Raw genomic sequence first — 18,020 nt, forward strand, 5'->3', positions numbered from 1 at the left:
CCCATACACCATCTGAAGATTGCAGGCTACACAGTGCAGTTTGACCAGGTTTCAGGGATTAAGGTTGGTGGTCTGTGTGTGTGTGTGTGTGTGTGTGTGTGTAGATGTTTGGTCATATGTATGCATGTGTGTGCTCCGGAGGAATGTGACCAGGAATGCGTTGTTTAAGATTGATGCAAGGGGCAGAGGTTTAGAACAAATCTTTCAAATTTTCACCTCAACATACTGCAGGTTATGGTCCACAAACTGGCCTTATCATCCCATCCTTTGCAATGAAGGGTAAAGGCAGTGACCATGTCCCCATGGGCCCCGTCCCAGCTAGGCCTATTCCTCAGCCTCACCCTAAAGATCAAGACACCCTGGTTCAGAGGGCGGAACACATGCCTGCTGGGACTAGAACACCTATGTGTGCTCACTGCAACATGGTCATCAGGTTAGCAGATTCCTAAGGATAAAATATGAAGCTGATTTCTTTGTAGCATTAATCTGTGTTATTTCTTACTCCAGAGGACCATTTTTAGTAGCGATGGGTAAATCCTGGCATAAGGAGGAGTTTAACTGTACCCACTGCCACTCATCACTGGCAGACATTGGCTTTGTGGAAGAAAATGGCTATGTGTACTGTGAACATTGCTATGAAGAGTTCTTCGCACCGATGTGCAGCCGCTGCCAGACCAAGATTATGGGGGTGAGTGTGTATAAGTGAAGATGTTAAGGGTTATTATTGACATTGCAAATGTCAAAATGTAATTTCACTGCCCCGTCTTGATGATAGTCATTTTATTGAATCATGAATATACGTCACATCAGTAAAAGATGGATAAAGTAAATCAGAGAAAATTTTATTGATTGATTGTGTCTCAAAACTGCTGCGTATTATACATCACTTTATATGCAGCCTGCTTTAACACTGTGCATTGTTGTCATGTCTTCTAATGTGGTTGATTATGTTACCAAAGTGGGCCAGATAATAGCATTTATACCAACTGTGTTTAACTCAAAGCAAAGTATTTTTTGCTCAGCATAGACCCTCTCTGTGTGACGTTCCCTACTCTTCTTCCCAAAGGCTGCTTATTTTTCTGTAGAAATTACTTCTATTTTCTCTAAATTCAGACATATGTGGACACAAAAAAGACTAGATTCGATACAAATAAAATTTGTTTTATTCGTTTTTTTAAAAATCATGCATTTTGGGACCGTATTTCTGGGCTATTAATGTTAGGTAAAAATGGGTTCTTCAAATAATGGCTTGTGACTGAAGATTAATTTTCAGTATTGTCTCACTTATAGTTCACACATGAACAGCAGCCAAGTTCACCAGGACATGTACCAGATGAAGACTGAAGTCCAACATAAATGGTTTTAGTCAAACATTTAACATGATTTAATTGCGTGAAAAATAAACATTATCTTTTGATAGTATTTCTTCAATCAGGGAACACAGATAATGTCTAACACGAGATGAACATCCTAAAAAAAACAGTTTAAAGTCATCAGAACAGCTATCTGTTATTACATTAAGATTTGACACTCTTGTGTTATTTTCCTTGTGTTATTTTCTTGTGAACAGTACATTGATTATTGGACCAGATGTTCCAATCTCAAATGGAAACTTGGCAATGGGACCACAACCTAGTTATGAAGTTCTACTGCACCATATCTCCTGTCTTGCTGCTGACCGTGTTGTCAGCCATTTTTAATTCAGCGTAACGCCTGCAGATTCCACCTCGCTGTGTGCGTGTGTGAGATCCTAAAGCTTCCAGTTTTTAGCACACAGGGAAACAAGTCTTCAAACTTCGAGTGTTGTAGTGACTTACACAACCATATCACACTCACTGATGACGTCACAATCATGTTTTTTTAGCAAACATAAAGCTGAGGAGGATAACCCAAAATATTAGCTGGCATGCTTAATATGTATTTTATTTTAGTCAAGAGCCTGTGGGATGTAGTGCTGGACTCTAACCAGTCCAGTGAAATATAAATTAAAGCATGAGTGCAGAACCTGCTGCAGAATTAGGGAGGTTCTATGGGAAGGAAGGCAGTAAATGTGTAGGTGTAGGGCAAAAAGGCTTAGAGGCCCAGTGGCTGCAGGTGTAGCATGAAGCCAGGGTGTTAGGAAGCTGGAATTTCTGCTCTTACAGAACTTCTGACATTTGTTCCTCACATGTTCCAATCTCTTTAGCCTTGATCCCTTTCAACCCCTTATTTCTCACACATCTTCAACTGGCTTAGAGCTTCTTATTAACATGTTTTCTCACTCCCACTCTACTAATCCTTCGTTTTTACTCTGACCTGCTAACTTTTCGCTGTGTCATTGCTGTCCTGTTCTCACAGATTGGGTGGGAAGGGCAGGGTCTCCATATTAAGCTGTTTCATGCAGCCCCACATGAAAATGTAGTATGTAAAAGGTCTGTTTAATCCTAATGATAAAAAGGAACTGTGTTTCAATAGATGCTGCTTAACAATTTAACCTGTGTTTTTATGTTTGTTTTTTTGCCCTCAGGAGGTGATAAACGCACTCAAACAAACATGGCATGTGCACTGCTTCCTGTGTGCTTCCTGTCAGCAGCCAATCAGAAACAACACTTTTCATCTGGAGGATGGAGAGCCATACTGTGAGCAAGGTGACTGGTGCTGAATTCACACCCTTAGCTGATAAGCAGCACATGACTTTAAGATTGCAGCATTTAAAGCAGTTTAAATACAGAAGACTTGACCGTGTCCTCTTGGTAAAAACATAAATAGTACTACATTAATACAAGAAAAAGCTCACAGGTGTGTCCAAAATCTGGTTCAGGGAACATTATTTGGCCAACAACTATCTTAAATCAACTATTTATTGGCCAACTAGCATATATTTTTTGCAGAAATTCTATAAAGAATCATTGAGGAGCAACTTCATCAGATATTTTTTGTGTTGGATAGACAATTCTAGGAGAACAAGAAAACTATCTGTGGGTAAAAATTTTTAATCTAATTTTACAATAAAAATTATCAACTTTTCATACTTTTCATACATAACTTTTTTATTTTATGTAGTTATAGTATTATCAGTAATTATATTAGTTATATTGTTGTTGACATAATAAAACAACATTTTGTTTATTTTATTTGTCTTCCCTCTTGTGCTGTCTCAAGAAACCTCACATATTCCTGGATTTGTCAGTATGATAATGGGAATATGGTTGTTAATAAAGATGTATAACATCAATTCATCTTTGTTTTGGAGCATAGGATTAGTTTTCTTTTGGCTAATTGTTACTATATTCTATGGGAAAACATTTGGTGATGTCTCTTATCATTAACAATCGGTTGTTAAACCTGGAAGCAAACTCAAGGTCCAGGGGCCAAATGCGGCCCGCCAAGCCATTTTGTGTGGCCCGCTTAAAAAGCATTTAGTAAAGTCCATGCAGCAGAGTTTCTTAAGTAATTAAAGGTTTTTATAATCAATCAAATAATAATGAATTGCAGAAATATGTATTAGTCTGTTATGGAGTAGTTACATTTATACCAGGGGTCCCCAACTTTTTTTGTTCCAAGGACTGGTAACTAGTACCACCCATCACTACAGACCGGTAGCAAGGTACTGAGCATTAAATTTTCAAAATAATACATCTTTTAGACTCTATTCTGTTTGTATGAGTCTGAATGACTTATTATTTTAAAATTAGATTATCTTTTGCCAGATTATCTTTAAATAAAGATAGTAAATGGATATGACTGGACTTTTTTTAATGAAGTAAATTAGTAAAAATTAAGTACATTTTTTTCATTGTGTCCCACTGTGGACAGGTACCAAATGACCTAAGTACTGGTACTGGTCCGCGGACTGGGGGTTGGGCACCCCTGATCTATACAGTCTTCCAGTTGCTTCAAGAGGAACTATATTATTGATGTGGCCACTGGTGAAAATGAGTTTGACACCCCTGCCTTAAAGCAATTCTTTTTTTTACCATGTCATGTCTGAGGAAAAGCTCATATTGCCATTTATTGTCATAGGTGTTGTGTATTTAAGATATATAACATGTTCTCCTGTTGGCTGAAGACTTCTACAGTTTGTTTGGGACTGGCTGTCATGGCTGTGAGTTTCCCATTGAAGCTGGAGACAGATTCATGGAGGCCCTTGGTCACACCTGGCATGACACCTGCTTTGTTTGTGCTGTAAGTGTCAAGTATTTTCATTCTACTCTCAGTCATCAATCTCTTTTGTCTCAAGATATTCTTTGAATTTATTTTTCTTAAATGCTGATATGCTGATTTGTCTGTCTCTGTCTTCCTAGGTGTGCTGTACTACACTGGAAGGACAGACGTTCTTTTCAAAGAAGAACAAACCTCTGTGCAAAAAGCATGCTCACACATTCAAGATATGAATTTTTGATAGAAGTCCTAAGGATGTAGAAGTCCTAATAATACTATGCTATCGTTTAAGCAATATTCACTTTTGTACAATTCCCACAGCTGGGGAGCAAATTCAGTCATATTTAGGAGCTTTCTTCATAAAATAAAATATAAAACATACTTTAGTAAAATCCTGCCAAAATGTAGAGTAGGTTTACTGCACTGGTATTCATCACAGCTGGTATTTTATTAGTTTTGAAAACATTTCTAACCTTATTTTGATGAGCACATATATTGTTTTATCCTGGTAAGTTACACCTTACTCCCACTCATTGCACTTACAATGTGTGATATTTATTCATCATTCTTACTTAACAAATAAGATTAAAGTAAACTATATCAAATTTTTGGAGCTTCATTTATTGTCATTATGTTGTTTTTGCACAGAAACAACTTTACAGATAGATCAGAAGCTATTAAGAGCCCAACACCAGTTCCATATCCAAAGGCCACATGACTGCTGATCATAAATGGTATATTTGATTAAAAAAAGTTATATTTTCATTGTTTTTATTTCTGTTTTTTTTATAAATACTGAGTTGTGAAAGTGCCTGGATTTAAGGTTAGGTTTTTATTTTCCATGTTTAGGTTGCATTTATTAGTAGATCATATAAATAGTAATAATAGTAAAGTAGTTTCTTTGTGTTTTAAGATCTAACTTCTATCATTCGTCTATCATAATAATCATAATTCTATCATAATATATGCATTTTGTTATGGTTTAATTTAATAAGCAGTCTGCTTTTGAAACATAGCATATGTTTAGAAAACCTTTTGTTTTCTCATTTCACGCAATACCAAATGCTAATGCTAATACTATTACGAAACTACAGCACTTAATGTCAGGTTTGTACAATTTACAGTGTTAATAACATATTTGGAAATAATAAAAACCTTAGCTTGGTTTGTTACTTGAATGATGTGCTATGTAGTCTGTAACAAGTGTTAACTTCTTCAATTCTTTTTTCTTTTTTAATAATAAAAAACTAGCTGCTATCCTAGTTCGACAGGAACACTGCTTAGGCATATCCCTGCTTTACTAAAGTCATTTGGAGCTGGAGCCAATCACAGCAGTCATTTGACTTACCATCGTGATGAACCATCATTTACACTCACGTTTATATCTATGTTAATTTTGAGTGAACAACTTACTCCTGCATGTTTTTTGGACTTGGAGAAAGCCTGGAGTTGTATTTTGCTAGCAGCACACAATACTTTGTTACGCTTCAACATGTTTACATTCTATTGTTGTACTAAAACTTGATTCATTTCCCATTTATATTCCATTGTAGTTTTTTGTTCTAGTCTACTTAATTTACTACTGATACCAAGTTCCTTCCAGCTAAATTTTACGCAGCAAAAACCTGTTTATGAGAGAGAAAGAGAGAAAGAGAGAGAGAGAGAGAGAGAGAGAGAGAGAGAGAGAGTAAACCTCCGCAGCTATATGGACAGCATTTTCTCGCATCAGGAGTAACGACTGTTAAAACTTTGCCTCTTCACGTCAGCTTCTTTAAGCGAAACAGTGCAGCTAGGTGAGTCATTTTGAATCAGAACAAAAACTCCAAGTACTTGTTTTTACTTCACATTCTTTTTTTTTTTTTTTTGCATTTTCTTTAAAAGCCTCGTTGAAGCTAACTCCAGCTGGATGTTCGGTTTGTTGATCTTTTACAGCGTGCTACACGTGCAACGTAAACATTAGCTGAGCGTAAAGAAATAAATAACGTAAGAAAGAAATTACGTAAAAGACGCTTACGGTCGTAACATTTTGATTGGTTTATTATAATAGTTATATATTTTTAAGCAGAGCAAACAACGCCCAGAGCCGTATAATGTAACTGAAACTTAACCACCCTCACTATAGCATAGGTTTACGAATATATTTTCTTAATTTTGTATTTAAGGTCAACTACAGAACTTTTGTACGATTTTTAAAAAAAGGTTAATAAACACTATTCCGTTGAAAACGTTTAACATATAAATAGAACCTATAAACATTCATGAAAAATATTACATTTGTGAGTGCTACAACTAACAATTATTCGCATTGGTAATTAACTTGATGTTGACATTCAAAAATGTAATATTTATTAAAAAATATCCATCACATTTATTTACAGAAATATTATTATGAAGAAACAAGTCAAGTAATGATTCGATCAATTTTGCATTCATTTGATCTTTCCTTCTCCCTTGCTTCATTGTTTATGCTTATATATGGACTTTTCTCAATATCAAATTTGAAAGAAAAATATTTAATGCCACTTTGATTGTACACAACTTTTTCTATTAGTGATGTTAAGTGTTTTGCTTTTTGGTCTAAATTTAAAAAAGGCAAACTTCATAATGACTTAATGTTTGTTTTTAGATACATGTACATATTTTTGTTTCAGTGATCTACCTTAATGTATTGGGAGTTTGGTAAGTAAGTGAGCCTCTTTCTTTAATGGCTTACAAGTAGGAACAAAATGTAAATGAAGCACAACACAGCCTCCAGCGCTGCATAACCTATAGCCCAGTATTCTCTATACACCTCTCTTAAATAAAGACACACACACAGGCATGCACATGGCATTCACCTTTCACTTCTAGTCCAGTAACCAGCTCCAGGTGTTTGTTAGTCTGGGTTATGACAAGGGTATATCCATGTGTATGTGTGCACATGAGCGTGTGTGAATGTACAGTGCTGTGAAAAAGTATTTGCCCCCTTCCTGATGTCTGTGTTTTTTGCATATTTATCACACACAAAGGTTTCAGATCATCAAACCAAGTTTAGTATGACACAGAGACAACCCAAGGAAATAGAAAATGCAGTTTCTAAATGATGATTTTATTTACCAAGGGAGAAAAAATTACAAACTTGGGTTGTCTCTGTGTCATACTAAACTTGGTTTGATGATCTGAAACCTTTGTGTGTGATAAATATGCAAAAAACACAGAAATCAGGAAGGAGGCAAATACTTTTTCACGGCACTGTATATCCAGATGGCATAATACTGTGGCTCCAAATCTTACCTCACCTCATCATAGGAGTCTGGGGGAAGTCACTCCAGGGGATTGTGCATAAAACACTCAGCAAATAAGAATGAGGGGAGCTCCAGATGTGTGTGTGTGATATTTTCCTTGTCTGTCAATCTAACTAAGTGCACACAGTTGTGGGGGCTTCAGTGGGAACATTTATATCAGGAACGCATCACTCAAATCTCAGCAACAGCCACATTCGCAATTGGCTATGTAATTGAGTTTAACATAGCAGTTGGAAACAGGACATCTCCTTCATCTTCTTTAATGTGTGTGTGTGTATGCATGTGGGACAGATCAGCTGAGACACCTAACATTTTTATACCTCGTGATTTGTGACGAGGTGTCCGATTCTTAATGCTAGGTCACATTGGATGGCTGTAGCTTGAGCTGCCTGCCATGAAATGCAGTTAGGAATGCAGTGATGACATTTTTAAATGTATAGGTAAAGGTGCAGTTTACCAGATACAGTAGAGGCGCATCTTACCAGTTATAGGTTCCAGTAAGAATTTTGCTGTAGTTTTGTAACCCTAGAAAGAAATTGATAGATGCTAATTGTTTTCTACAAAAGGAAAAAAAAAATAAAGTAATGATTATTAATATCAATTCGATATTTAAGAATCAAATACAGACGGCACTGTATTATTGCAAAACGTTGTTGCAGTGTGGAGAACCACTTGAGTATGTAATTGTGGAAGCTATGTGGGGACGAATGCTATTTTGTTAAAATTAAAATTTCTTTAATTTAAAATGCATTTAGGTCTGCACATTTTCTGTGCAGATCATCCCCAAAACAATGTGCATTGATATTTCAATGTACATTGTTTTGGAGATGATCTGCATAGAAAAACCATAAACAATTGCAGTTACTTTGTGCAAACCTAAAGTCTAAAAGTCTGATTCCCCACCACACCTTATTGTATTACATTTATAGGCAAAACAAAGGACAAAAATATATTAATTCTTGGTGCTGTTCTTCGGCAGTTAGGTAGTGGTTTAAACAGAGATATCGTTGTCACCTGATATAAACCACATGGCACTAAAGTGACTTGTTTTACTGTAAGTGTGGACGAAACTAAGACAGTCCGGATTACTCCAGATAAGTGTAAAGCTTGTCTAATGTCACCTTTCCATGATACCATCACCACACAGAAAACATCTTTTAGCCTGGGGCTGTCTTCTTAAAAATTAGTTCTTCCAATTATTGTGTCAGTGTGATTGACTGTGTGCTTTTTTTTAAACCAAAGCAGATGTACAAGGCAAATGTCTTTAATAATATATAATATCCATCCATCCATCCATCCATCCATTTTCATTCGCTTATCCGTTACCGGGTCACGGGGGCAGCAGTCGCCACCCAAATCACATTGCACCGTACCAACCCCCCCAAACCTTCCTGCGGGTGGTGAGTCCACTGGAAGATAATATAATAATAATAATAATAATAATAATATAAGTATTTGCTCTCTTATCTCTGAAACTTTCTTTGGTCTTGGCATTGACATATAAGGGACAGTCAATGATGGGAATAAAAGATAAATGAAAGGTCTATTTGCTGGATTGTAACTGTGTAAGATGTTTCTCTGGAGGAAACATGTTGAGTTGTTCACATGCTTTCCTTAAGTTGTATTTTTCCATTTTGATTTCTGCTGACAGGGAAGAAATCAGTGTTTGGTAAAGTTTGTTTTAGCAGATTAACACAAAACCTTTACTCTATTGATTAACGCCTAAAGTCGTTGCCATGTTTAAGTGATGGTTGGCATTCTCAGCATTGTTGTTAATCCCATCATAAACACAAGGCAGTTAAAAAAAACACTGCATAAGCACGAATGTGAGCATGATCTTTTATTCACACACATGGATCCTATAAGGTCTATTGTTGGGATGAGTTTAAAAAGTTCGACTTGACACTTTAGATGGATGTTGATCTATTGTCTGTTCTGCTGTTACATGTCTAAAACAAGTGTGCACCGACAGATTTCCTTGCAGATTACTTGCTTTACAATTCTTCCACAATCAAATTTTTCCATAGTATTATATGTATGAAATTATTCACAATTTTACATGGAGAATGTAATCAAAGGTGTTCCTTTGCAAAAAACGTAGTCTTTGTTTTTTTTTAAACAATTTGCTCCCTATCTCATGATGAAATCATTCTCTTTCCGTGCTCTGTAATTCTCAAAGGGCACATTATTTGCACTCTTACCCAACTCTCTATTTTTTTTCCTTTGAATGATGTGGCATCAGCACCTTCTCAGTACAGTTCTTGAAATGTTCCAGCCGTCCATGTACAGAAGAGAGAGTCAGGATTGAGGGATATTTCCCATAAATCTTGACACTACTGTGACTAATGCAAAGCCATAATGTTGAAAAGTTAGATGGTATTAACCTTGTCATCATTGACTACGGCTGCTCGTGTTGGATTTGGCTCATTCCTTACCGAAGCAATCATCATTACTTCCCTCATGCTCATGCTATTCTGATAAGTAAGGCAAGCTCAGCTAGCTTTAGGAAAATATGAAAAGAGAAGTTAAGGGACAACAATGTCGCAATGTTACATTTAGATTACTGAGAAAAGCATTAGATTTTAGGCTGTGGGGACTGGTAGTTTCATCTTGTCAGTGTGTACTACTGTCGCCAAACTAGTTTTGAGGTTAAAATGTGTCTTGTAAAAAGATTAGTGTCTTCTGAACGTCTCATGTCACATATACTTTTTTGTCTTTTGGTTATTCCTTGTCAAATGGATGGATTAAGTCCTGCTTATCAGTTTTTATCATCCTGTCTCTTTCCTGGTCTCTGCCTTTATATCTTTCTAAAAGCCATTCAGTGCTCTGCACAGACAAGTAGACATTGGACTGCTGAAAATGCACTGGTTTGTGTAACATCATCAATATTTCCCTGACAGAAATTACATCCACATTGCCTGTGCAGACACCACCTTTTCATGGGAGATAAATTCATGACAGGCTTGTCAATGTGTTTTCCAAAGTCATTATTCTGGCATAATTAAATCAGATTGGTACAGAATTTAATTTCCATCCTAAGATACCAAATCTGGTGCATGCAAAATCAAATCTCAAGGGAGGCTGTTTCTCCACTTGCATGTCCATTGGATTTATATATAAATATCCTTTTCTTAGTGAACTTAAAATATAAAAGCTGTTAATGCTGGGTGGAGTGCAACCGTGTAATGGTATAGAATTAGCATATTTATGGAGTTAGGGCATATTAATTGACCAGTTGACATCTTGTAGGAAAATGTTTACACACACATCAAGTTTTTTTTATATAAAGCAAACAGAATATTTTAGTTTGAATGAAAACCAGAAACAGGGACTAGATGGAGACAATGTGAGGTTGAGGCGCTGTAAAAGGAAGTTCCAGTGTTATTTTATGCCAGACACTAGAGCAGTGTTGCTGATTTAATATGGTAATTACAAAGGACTGACCAGATGCCTGATGTCATATCAGTTGTACCAGATAAATGACGCAATGACAAATGTATGATTATTAATTTAAGGGCTTATTGTTATCAACCAAATGGACATCATATTCTGAGCGTGACGTCACAGCTTCTTCTGTGCATGCAATTTGTTTGAGGTCCGTGGACAGTTCAGCCTGGACTCATAATGGGTGAATAACCAGGCAGAAAAATTAATCTTATCAGAAAAAAATTGTATTGTGTATTGAGTCTTAGCCTCTTTCAAGCAGTTAGTGGAAACCAATGGCACTAAATCAGTGGCACTATTTGAATGATCATGTCTATTACCATGCAAAATGTAATTTTTTTTTTTTTTTGCAAAATGCATGTTCCATTATGCTACTATTATATACTCACAAATGCTCGGAACATAGACTTCCAATCTCTTAACAGGTGTCCAATTACTGACAAACCAGCACCATAAGCTCACTAGTTTAATTTTCACCATGAAATGCTAAGAGCTGTGTTTTATAAGCCAAATCCCTTGAACCATGTCCAGTCCGATTTAGGGGGTTATTCAGCACAAGCTCCATGTTCCTGCTCTCTGTTGAATCTAAACTTTTTTTGACAAGTTGCAAATTTTTCTGGAACGTGACTCAGTTTGGAGCAGCACAAAACAGAAGACTTAAATGAAATAAAGCCTCCAAATAAATATACAACCTTTTCCCCAACCATGTTTATATGGTTTGTTTTTCAAATTTCAAATTTCAAATCTGTTTAATCACAGGCTAGATGTGGATTCCTCATGACTAATCATGATCAAAATCAATCATGATTAGTCATTTTTAATTGAGATAGCTAAGAAACGTCTTCACGAAACCAACAGTCTGGTTGCCTTCTACTTAACTGATTTCAATGCTTGCCCAATAACATAAAACACAGTGTTTTGCAATTTTCATTTCCCTATCTCAATAATGTCCTAAAGTAATTTGGCTTACAAATGGAGGATCACTGGTTTAATTCCCAGCTCTGAGAGCACTGTCGTTTGTTGAGCAAGCACCAAGCTACCCTGGTGCTTGGTGCTTGGCAGGTGTTAATTAATGGAGTGCCCCATCCCTGGTTAAAATTGGATATTATTTAAAATAAATTGAAATCATGCTGACGTGATTCAGGAATTGGCAATACTCGAAACAAATAACCCCTAATGCTTTATGTTTTGGCTTGAATTATCTGTACATGTGAACAAACTGACGGTACTGTTGCCAGGTAAATAATTGCATCTGGACCAGAGAGAGGACAGATTAGCTGCTACCATTAAGTTTGTTTATTCCACTAGTTCATTTCTTCACTCATTAAGCAGAATCGAAACATCAGATTATGTGCGAGTCATTCTTAAAGACATCTTACTGACTTACTTTTTTGGCATTTTTTAGTTCCTTTTTTATACAGTAGTCTACACCAGGCACAGTGCACAGGTATTTATAATAATTATTGCAGTACAATGTGTTTTCTCCCTCATATGTTCTAGTGTGTGTAAATTCTCCCTGGAGGCATCTATTACAGGTCTCAGACACAGATTTTGCGATATTAAGGAATTAGTCTTAACAAAACACCTTACGCACACACGTACAAACTACCGCTTGCATTTACTTTTTTTACGAGGGAAACCCCCACATGTACGATCTCAGACCTTACACCTATTTGTAATTGTGTTTCTGGCATATGTGTATCAACTCAATTCATCATTCTATTGTTTCATCCTTCCTTTGGGTAAATTTCTCATTCGAAAAATGTTTCATTAATGGTAGTAATTGTTGGCTCATTGTTTGTACAGTTAGTGTTTCAGGTAATAGTATTATATTAATAAATCAGGGAGACTACCTGTTTCCAAAATGAAAAAAAGTTTTTAAGTATGGCTGCAGGTTTAAGGTTTGGGCTAATCAATGTTGCACATAGCCGTGACTGTTCTGTTACAGAGAACTGGAGATTTAGAGGATTGGGGGGTAGACAGGATAAGGGTCCAGCCCGGAATAGGGCCAAAAAGGGTTGAAACAGGAAGGGTAGCCAGAAGTGGGTGCATGTGGTGGCGTGATTGAGGCATGAACTAATTTTCGTTTACTGTGTATGTAAAACCTTCAGGGGCCCCAGTGTTTGTTTGTGCGTGTGTGTCTGAGTATCAATGGTACTAAGTCACTTAATAGCTGAGAGTTAAGTGAGTTGAATTTTGGAGGCAGGTCTCTAATCACTATCAGATGTCAGGGTGGAAGAGAGGGTCAGAAGAAAAGAGACCTCTGTGTAAAAGTGTGTGTCCAGTGATGTCCAGATATTACTAATGTTGTGGGGGACTTAAAATGGAAGAATGTTCCAGTGAGTTTGTTGTATTTACTTATACCTATTTTATTGCCATGTATGAAATTGTTATAATTTAGGGGTTGCAGATGAAAGAATTCAGATACTAGACAGGAATTACTTATGTTGCTCTGTGGGTAATTGTGAGGACATCACTGTGAGGATGTCACGGTGAGGACAAAATGAATGCTTAGAATGAGTTGTCTTTTCTTGCCAAAAGAAGAATCTTCAAACTGCCACGGTTGACACATTAAATCTTTTAAACTAAGCATATTATTAGTAAAATTCATATATCAAATAAAGATAAGTATAATTGGACTTTCTACCGAGTAAACACAGCCAGCTGAACAGAAAATGAGCAGAGCTATGGTACATCTTTGTGTTTTATTCTTTTGTTCATATCTTAACAGAAGAAATCTTACAGTAGGTTTTGCTTATGTTTACTTCCAAACTGCTGTTGTTGACCTACTTAAATAAACTAACAATAAGGACAGTGAAACACTGATTTGAAGAAGAAACACACAACATGCATTGACTTGGTGCAGCTCGTTGTGGTAAAACGACAAAATATTGGGTTGCTGGTTTGGCAAGTTTTAAAGATTGAGTTCCATTGTATTGCATGTGGTGCAATAGCCTACTGATGGTATGATTGGTATCAATGCTTAACCATTAACAGCAATATTTTGTTAGTATGCTAATACCTCAGTCAGATAACTTATTTTGGTCAATACTCAAAGCTGTAGTAAGTAAGAAGAATGGTTCAGACTCGATTTGTTGTATAGCCTATCAGTGTTTTCTTTGGCAAATATCCCCTCTACCACAGTTCCTACCTTCACTGCTGATTGCTATTTGAATCACAAAGTTTGTGGGTGGCATGTTTAGATGTACTGTGTATAAAGGTTTCTTGAGCAATTGAGTGTGCAGGCTCTACGTGTATTCACCAGGGCCATGTCCTAATCATTGTCAGATGGTGGACATCGTCTTTCCTTTTGGAGCTATTTACAAGGCCTGCGGCTGCATTGGGGAAAGTGAGGTTGTTGGTGGTGGTAGTAGTGGAGGTATCTGGGCTCCAGCGAGGCTCTCCTTTGTTGTCTGAGAATGTATGAAAAGTGAAAATGTGCAAACTAGGGAGAATGGACTGCCAACAATTATAAGTTACTCAATCACCTTTTAATTTTTTTGTAATAAAACATTAGTTTGTGTGAGTAACATTAAAGACTATTTTTCAAATGCTAAACAAAACTACCATTGAAAGGTGTATTATTGTATGTTGTTTTGATATGTTGATTTAATGACCTCCCTCATTTTGTACACTTTTCAGACAGGTTGTTTTCTTACTGGTGTTGTGTCACTGTTTGGCATGTAGCTCTCAGAGTCAAAACCTCTTTCTGACCCCTTGAAAACATATGTAATTAAGCAATGAAAACTTGTTTGAGCTGTGCCATAGCCAGACCATCTGCTACAGGAAATTGAGGATAATCTGGAGACTGTGGACATTCTTGATGCCACATGGTGAAGTGGCTCTTCTTGAATATTGGTTTTCATCCAGTATAAATTAGCTTTGTAGGTTTCTGTCTTTACTCTGTCTGAGAGACTCAGTGTTTTCACTGTCTGTTTTTGTCTCATTTAGATGTAGGTGTAAGACCATAGATGCACTTTACATCTTAAGAAAGTAAGGTTACTCAGCAAAACACTTTAAACACTTGTAAATCTAATACAAGAGTACAGATTTCACAATTATACAAGAGTACCATTAGTAACAGGCAACTGTACACCAAAAAAAAAAAAAAATCAAATGAAATCTATACCCCCCGTGTCCCCCCCACAGGTTTTGAAGGAAAAGCATCATGCTATTTATATATAAACTTAAAAAAATAGTCAGATGAAATGTATATGTTGAATGTTGTTGTTTATGGTGCATATAATGAGTGTCACGTGCGGGCATTGACATAGCAGGAAGCAGGCAGGACCCAATTGCAGTACTGGTGCAGGTAGTTTATTTGAAGATTCTAAATTCCAAAAACCAGGACTGAAGCATACACAAAGCCGAGCAGAGCTGAGAACACAAAGAGAGTTGAGCACAGCAACAGACTTGCTCAGGAACAAACTAGAAACAGCTACAACAAAAACTCAACACAACGCTGGTACGAAGGATACAGCGCTCACAAAGACAGTCACTAACCTACACACTGATCCAACTACAATGATCTAATACAATGATCCAACAAGGGCAGAGTGAGGGAGAGAGGTAATATATACACAGGGAGCACTAGGTGACACAAGTGAGGCTAATTGACAATGACATGACATGACAATGAGTCTTCTTTACTTATTAATTGAAATAAGTAGTAAAAAATACAGGAACAACACAAAAATAATCTCAAATTCCAAGTGTTCAGAATAGACAGGGCTTTCTGAATTTCCTTTGTGGAGTTCACTGGGGGACTCTATTTTAATTTGAAAAACATGTTAGTTTGTCATTGATTTGAGACACGAGGGCATAATTTCCCCAGAACTACTCAGGAAGAGCATGTGATTTCACAATCAGTCTGTTTGGCAGCAGTGTTGTCCTTTTGAGGTGAGAGATCAAACTGAGGGGGCGGGGGCATTAGTGGCTGTTTCAGGTGTTTGATCTTTCAAATGTGTGACTTTACACATTTCTCTGCAAATAATGGCCTGTTGTAACACAGCATTGTAAAGCAACCAGGGTAACCAATTTACATATATTTATTTTTATATGCAAAAAGTCTCTTAAGGTGAAACACTGGACCAGTAGTGTGTGTGTGTGTTTTTATATGAAAAATTATATAATTATATACTCTATATTGGTGGGACATGAAGTGGTACATTTTGTAATTAATTCATTACAATTAATTGCCGTTCCCACCATTCTCATGATTAACTTAATGAACAGCCAATAGAAAATGTTGAGGTGCTGTGGTGAATACTGGTGAAATTGTTTGTTTCCCATTTTGCATACTGACACATCCAAACAACTTTTCACCCAACAACCTTGTTGGGTACTTGTGGCTTGTAAGCTAACCTTAAATGCATTAGCATCACCTACTACCTACATCACCTTTTAGTTTTACCATACGAAGTTTTCAAACAAACAAAACAAAAACAAATGAACTATGTTATTTTTGATTGTATTATTCTGTCTGGAATGAATCTTCATTAACAAGTGGCAGTCCCATTCCTAAAAATAAAAATCACTGCAGAAAAAAACATCTATGAATTTGGTGGAAATCAAGACATGTAGTCTTACAGCACCTCAGCCAAACTTTTTTGCTCTCATATAAATGTCCCACAGTGCATATACTGTTTCCACCACCAGTGGAAGAACATAGCCTCTGAAAAGCAAACCTTTTAGAAATGTAACATATTAATTATGCTGGTTTACATTTAGTCAGTGATCCAACATGCACACCTCTGTATCCTGTTTGTGTGTTGGCTCCAATTCTACATCGGATGTTGTCATTGAAAAGGCTCTACTTGATTTTACTACTTAACTACAGCTAAGAGAGAGGCTTACAAAAATGCATCCTGTCAGTTAAACCCAAAATATCTGAAGACCACCCCTGCTGGCTGCACCTGTCAGACAACAATGGCTGTGTTTGCACAAGTTTTCCTGACAATGACGTTTCAGATTGATGTGATGTGTTGCCCCAGAAAACATCACCTTAGATGTGAAGTACAGTAAGAAGTCATGAACCAGCCAGAGTTGTGTGTGTTCGGTGTACATGTGAGTACTGTAAAGTGTGTGTGTATTTGGATGCTAAACTTCTCTGTTCAGAGAGAATGAACAGCAATTTCAAGGAAATGACTCATTATTAGACCAACAGACGCTTCACTTTGGCAGACATAAAATAGGGCACAAATCTATTTACCTGCTAGTCTGACAAAATCTGTTTTCACTAGAATTTGTTTTATGAATAATTTCTGTCTCTGAGTTTTTTATAAGAACATATATGTTGTGTTCAAAAGTTATTTTTATTTATTAAGGAGCTTTGTGATGGAAACGTTTGACTTCTTGACTATAATTCGTTTAATTTATGATTATGCCATTCAGAAACAAAACATGGTATCATAATAGTGTTTATATTTGTTACCATTGGTAGCTATGAATAAATTTGAATTGTTGTTTTTCTCTATATGTAGCTCTGTGATTGCCTGCCAGTCCCACACAGACCTAGTTTGATAAATGTAGCGCCAACTGCACTTTTTTTCTGTGTGTGTGCTTTGTGTGCGTGCGTCTGTGTCTGTGCAGTAAGAACCCACAGAAACTCAATATGATTGCTGGTGTGCACTTTTACAATGTGGGTGCGGTGTCTGCATGTTGTATGTGTGTCTGTGTGAGTGTGCGAGGGAGAGCAGTCAGTTAACAGAAGTGTCTCAGAACAGCTCTGTGTGAATGCAGGGTAAAAGGCCAGGCTTGCTGAGTGATTGCCACATTGCCACATATGGATGAATAAATCTTCTGTTCAGACATTTAGCTATTAACAGACTCACATGAATTTGATCATGTGTTTTTTTAATGTTTTCCAAAGAATTATTAAATCATTTATGGTGGTTCTGTGCTTTGAATGCAAAGTAGCATTTTGGTAGGAGGTCAGAACTTTTTAAAATCATTTAAAATTATTTTTAATATCATACTGGACTCTTATTGTGTGTTGTCAACTTGGCTGACTGGCTGTGAAGTTTATTTTTCTTTTCTTTGAGAGACAATTTGGGGGTTTTTGAGTAGAAAAACAGTCTGAAGCAACAGAGCTGGTAGAGCTGACAGATCATCTGGAGACCAAATCCATATTACCGTATTTTTCGGACTATA

General features: G+C 36.6%; 2 protein-coding genes across 2 annotated transcripts in view; both read left to right on the plus strand.

Annotated features, from left to right (window-relative positions):
* Positions 1–4,647, plus strand: part of LOC103398160 (PDZ and LIM domain protein 5-like) — a 61,877-nt gene extending 57,230 nt beyond the window's left edge. Inside the window, exons 9-13 of the mRNA XM_025053253.1 lie at positions 232–433; positions 508–688; positions 2,507–2,627; positions 4,049–4,164; positions 4,284–4,647. Of these exons, the coding sequence (XP_024909021.1) occupies positions 232–433; positions 508–688; positions 2,507–2,627; positions 4,049–4,164; positions 4,284–4,373 (710 nt within the window). The 3' untranslated portion in view covers positions 4,374–4,647. The remainder of the gene's footprint in view (positions 1–231; positions 434–507; positions 689–2,506; positions 2,628–4,048; positions 4,165–4,283) is intronic.
* An 899-nt stretch (positions 4,648–5,546) lies between these two features.
* The window catches only part of bmpr1ba (bone morphogenetic protein receptor, type IBa), a 64,521-nt gene continuing 52,047 nt past the window's right edge, over positions 5,547–18,020 (plus strand). The window contains exon 1 of the mRNA XM_025053252.1: positions 5,547–5,933. The gene's annotated coding sequence lies outside the window, so the exon portion shown is untranslated. The remainder of the gene's footprint in view (positions 5,934–18,020) is intronic.

This window comes from Cynoglossus semilaevis, chromosome Z (genome assembly GCF_000523025.1).
Source record: "Cynoglossus semilaevis isolate Cse_v1.0 chromosome Z, Cse_v1.0, whole genome shotgun sequence".
In the NCBI taxonomy this organism is placed as follows: Eukaryota; Metazoa; Chordata; class Actinopteri; order Pleuronectiformes; family Cynoglossidae; genus Cynoglossus; species Cynoglossus semilaevis.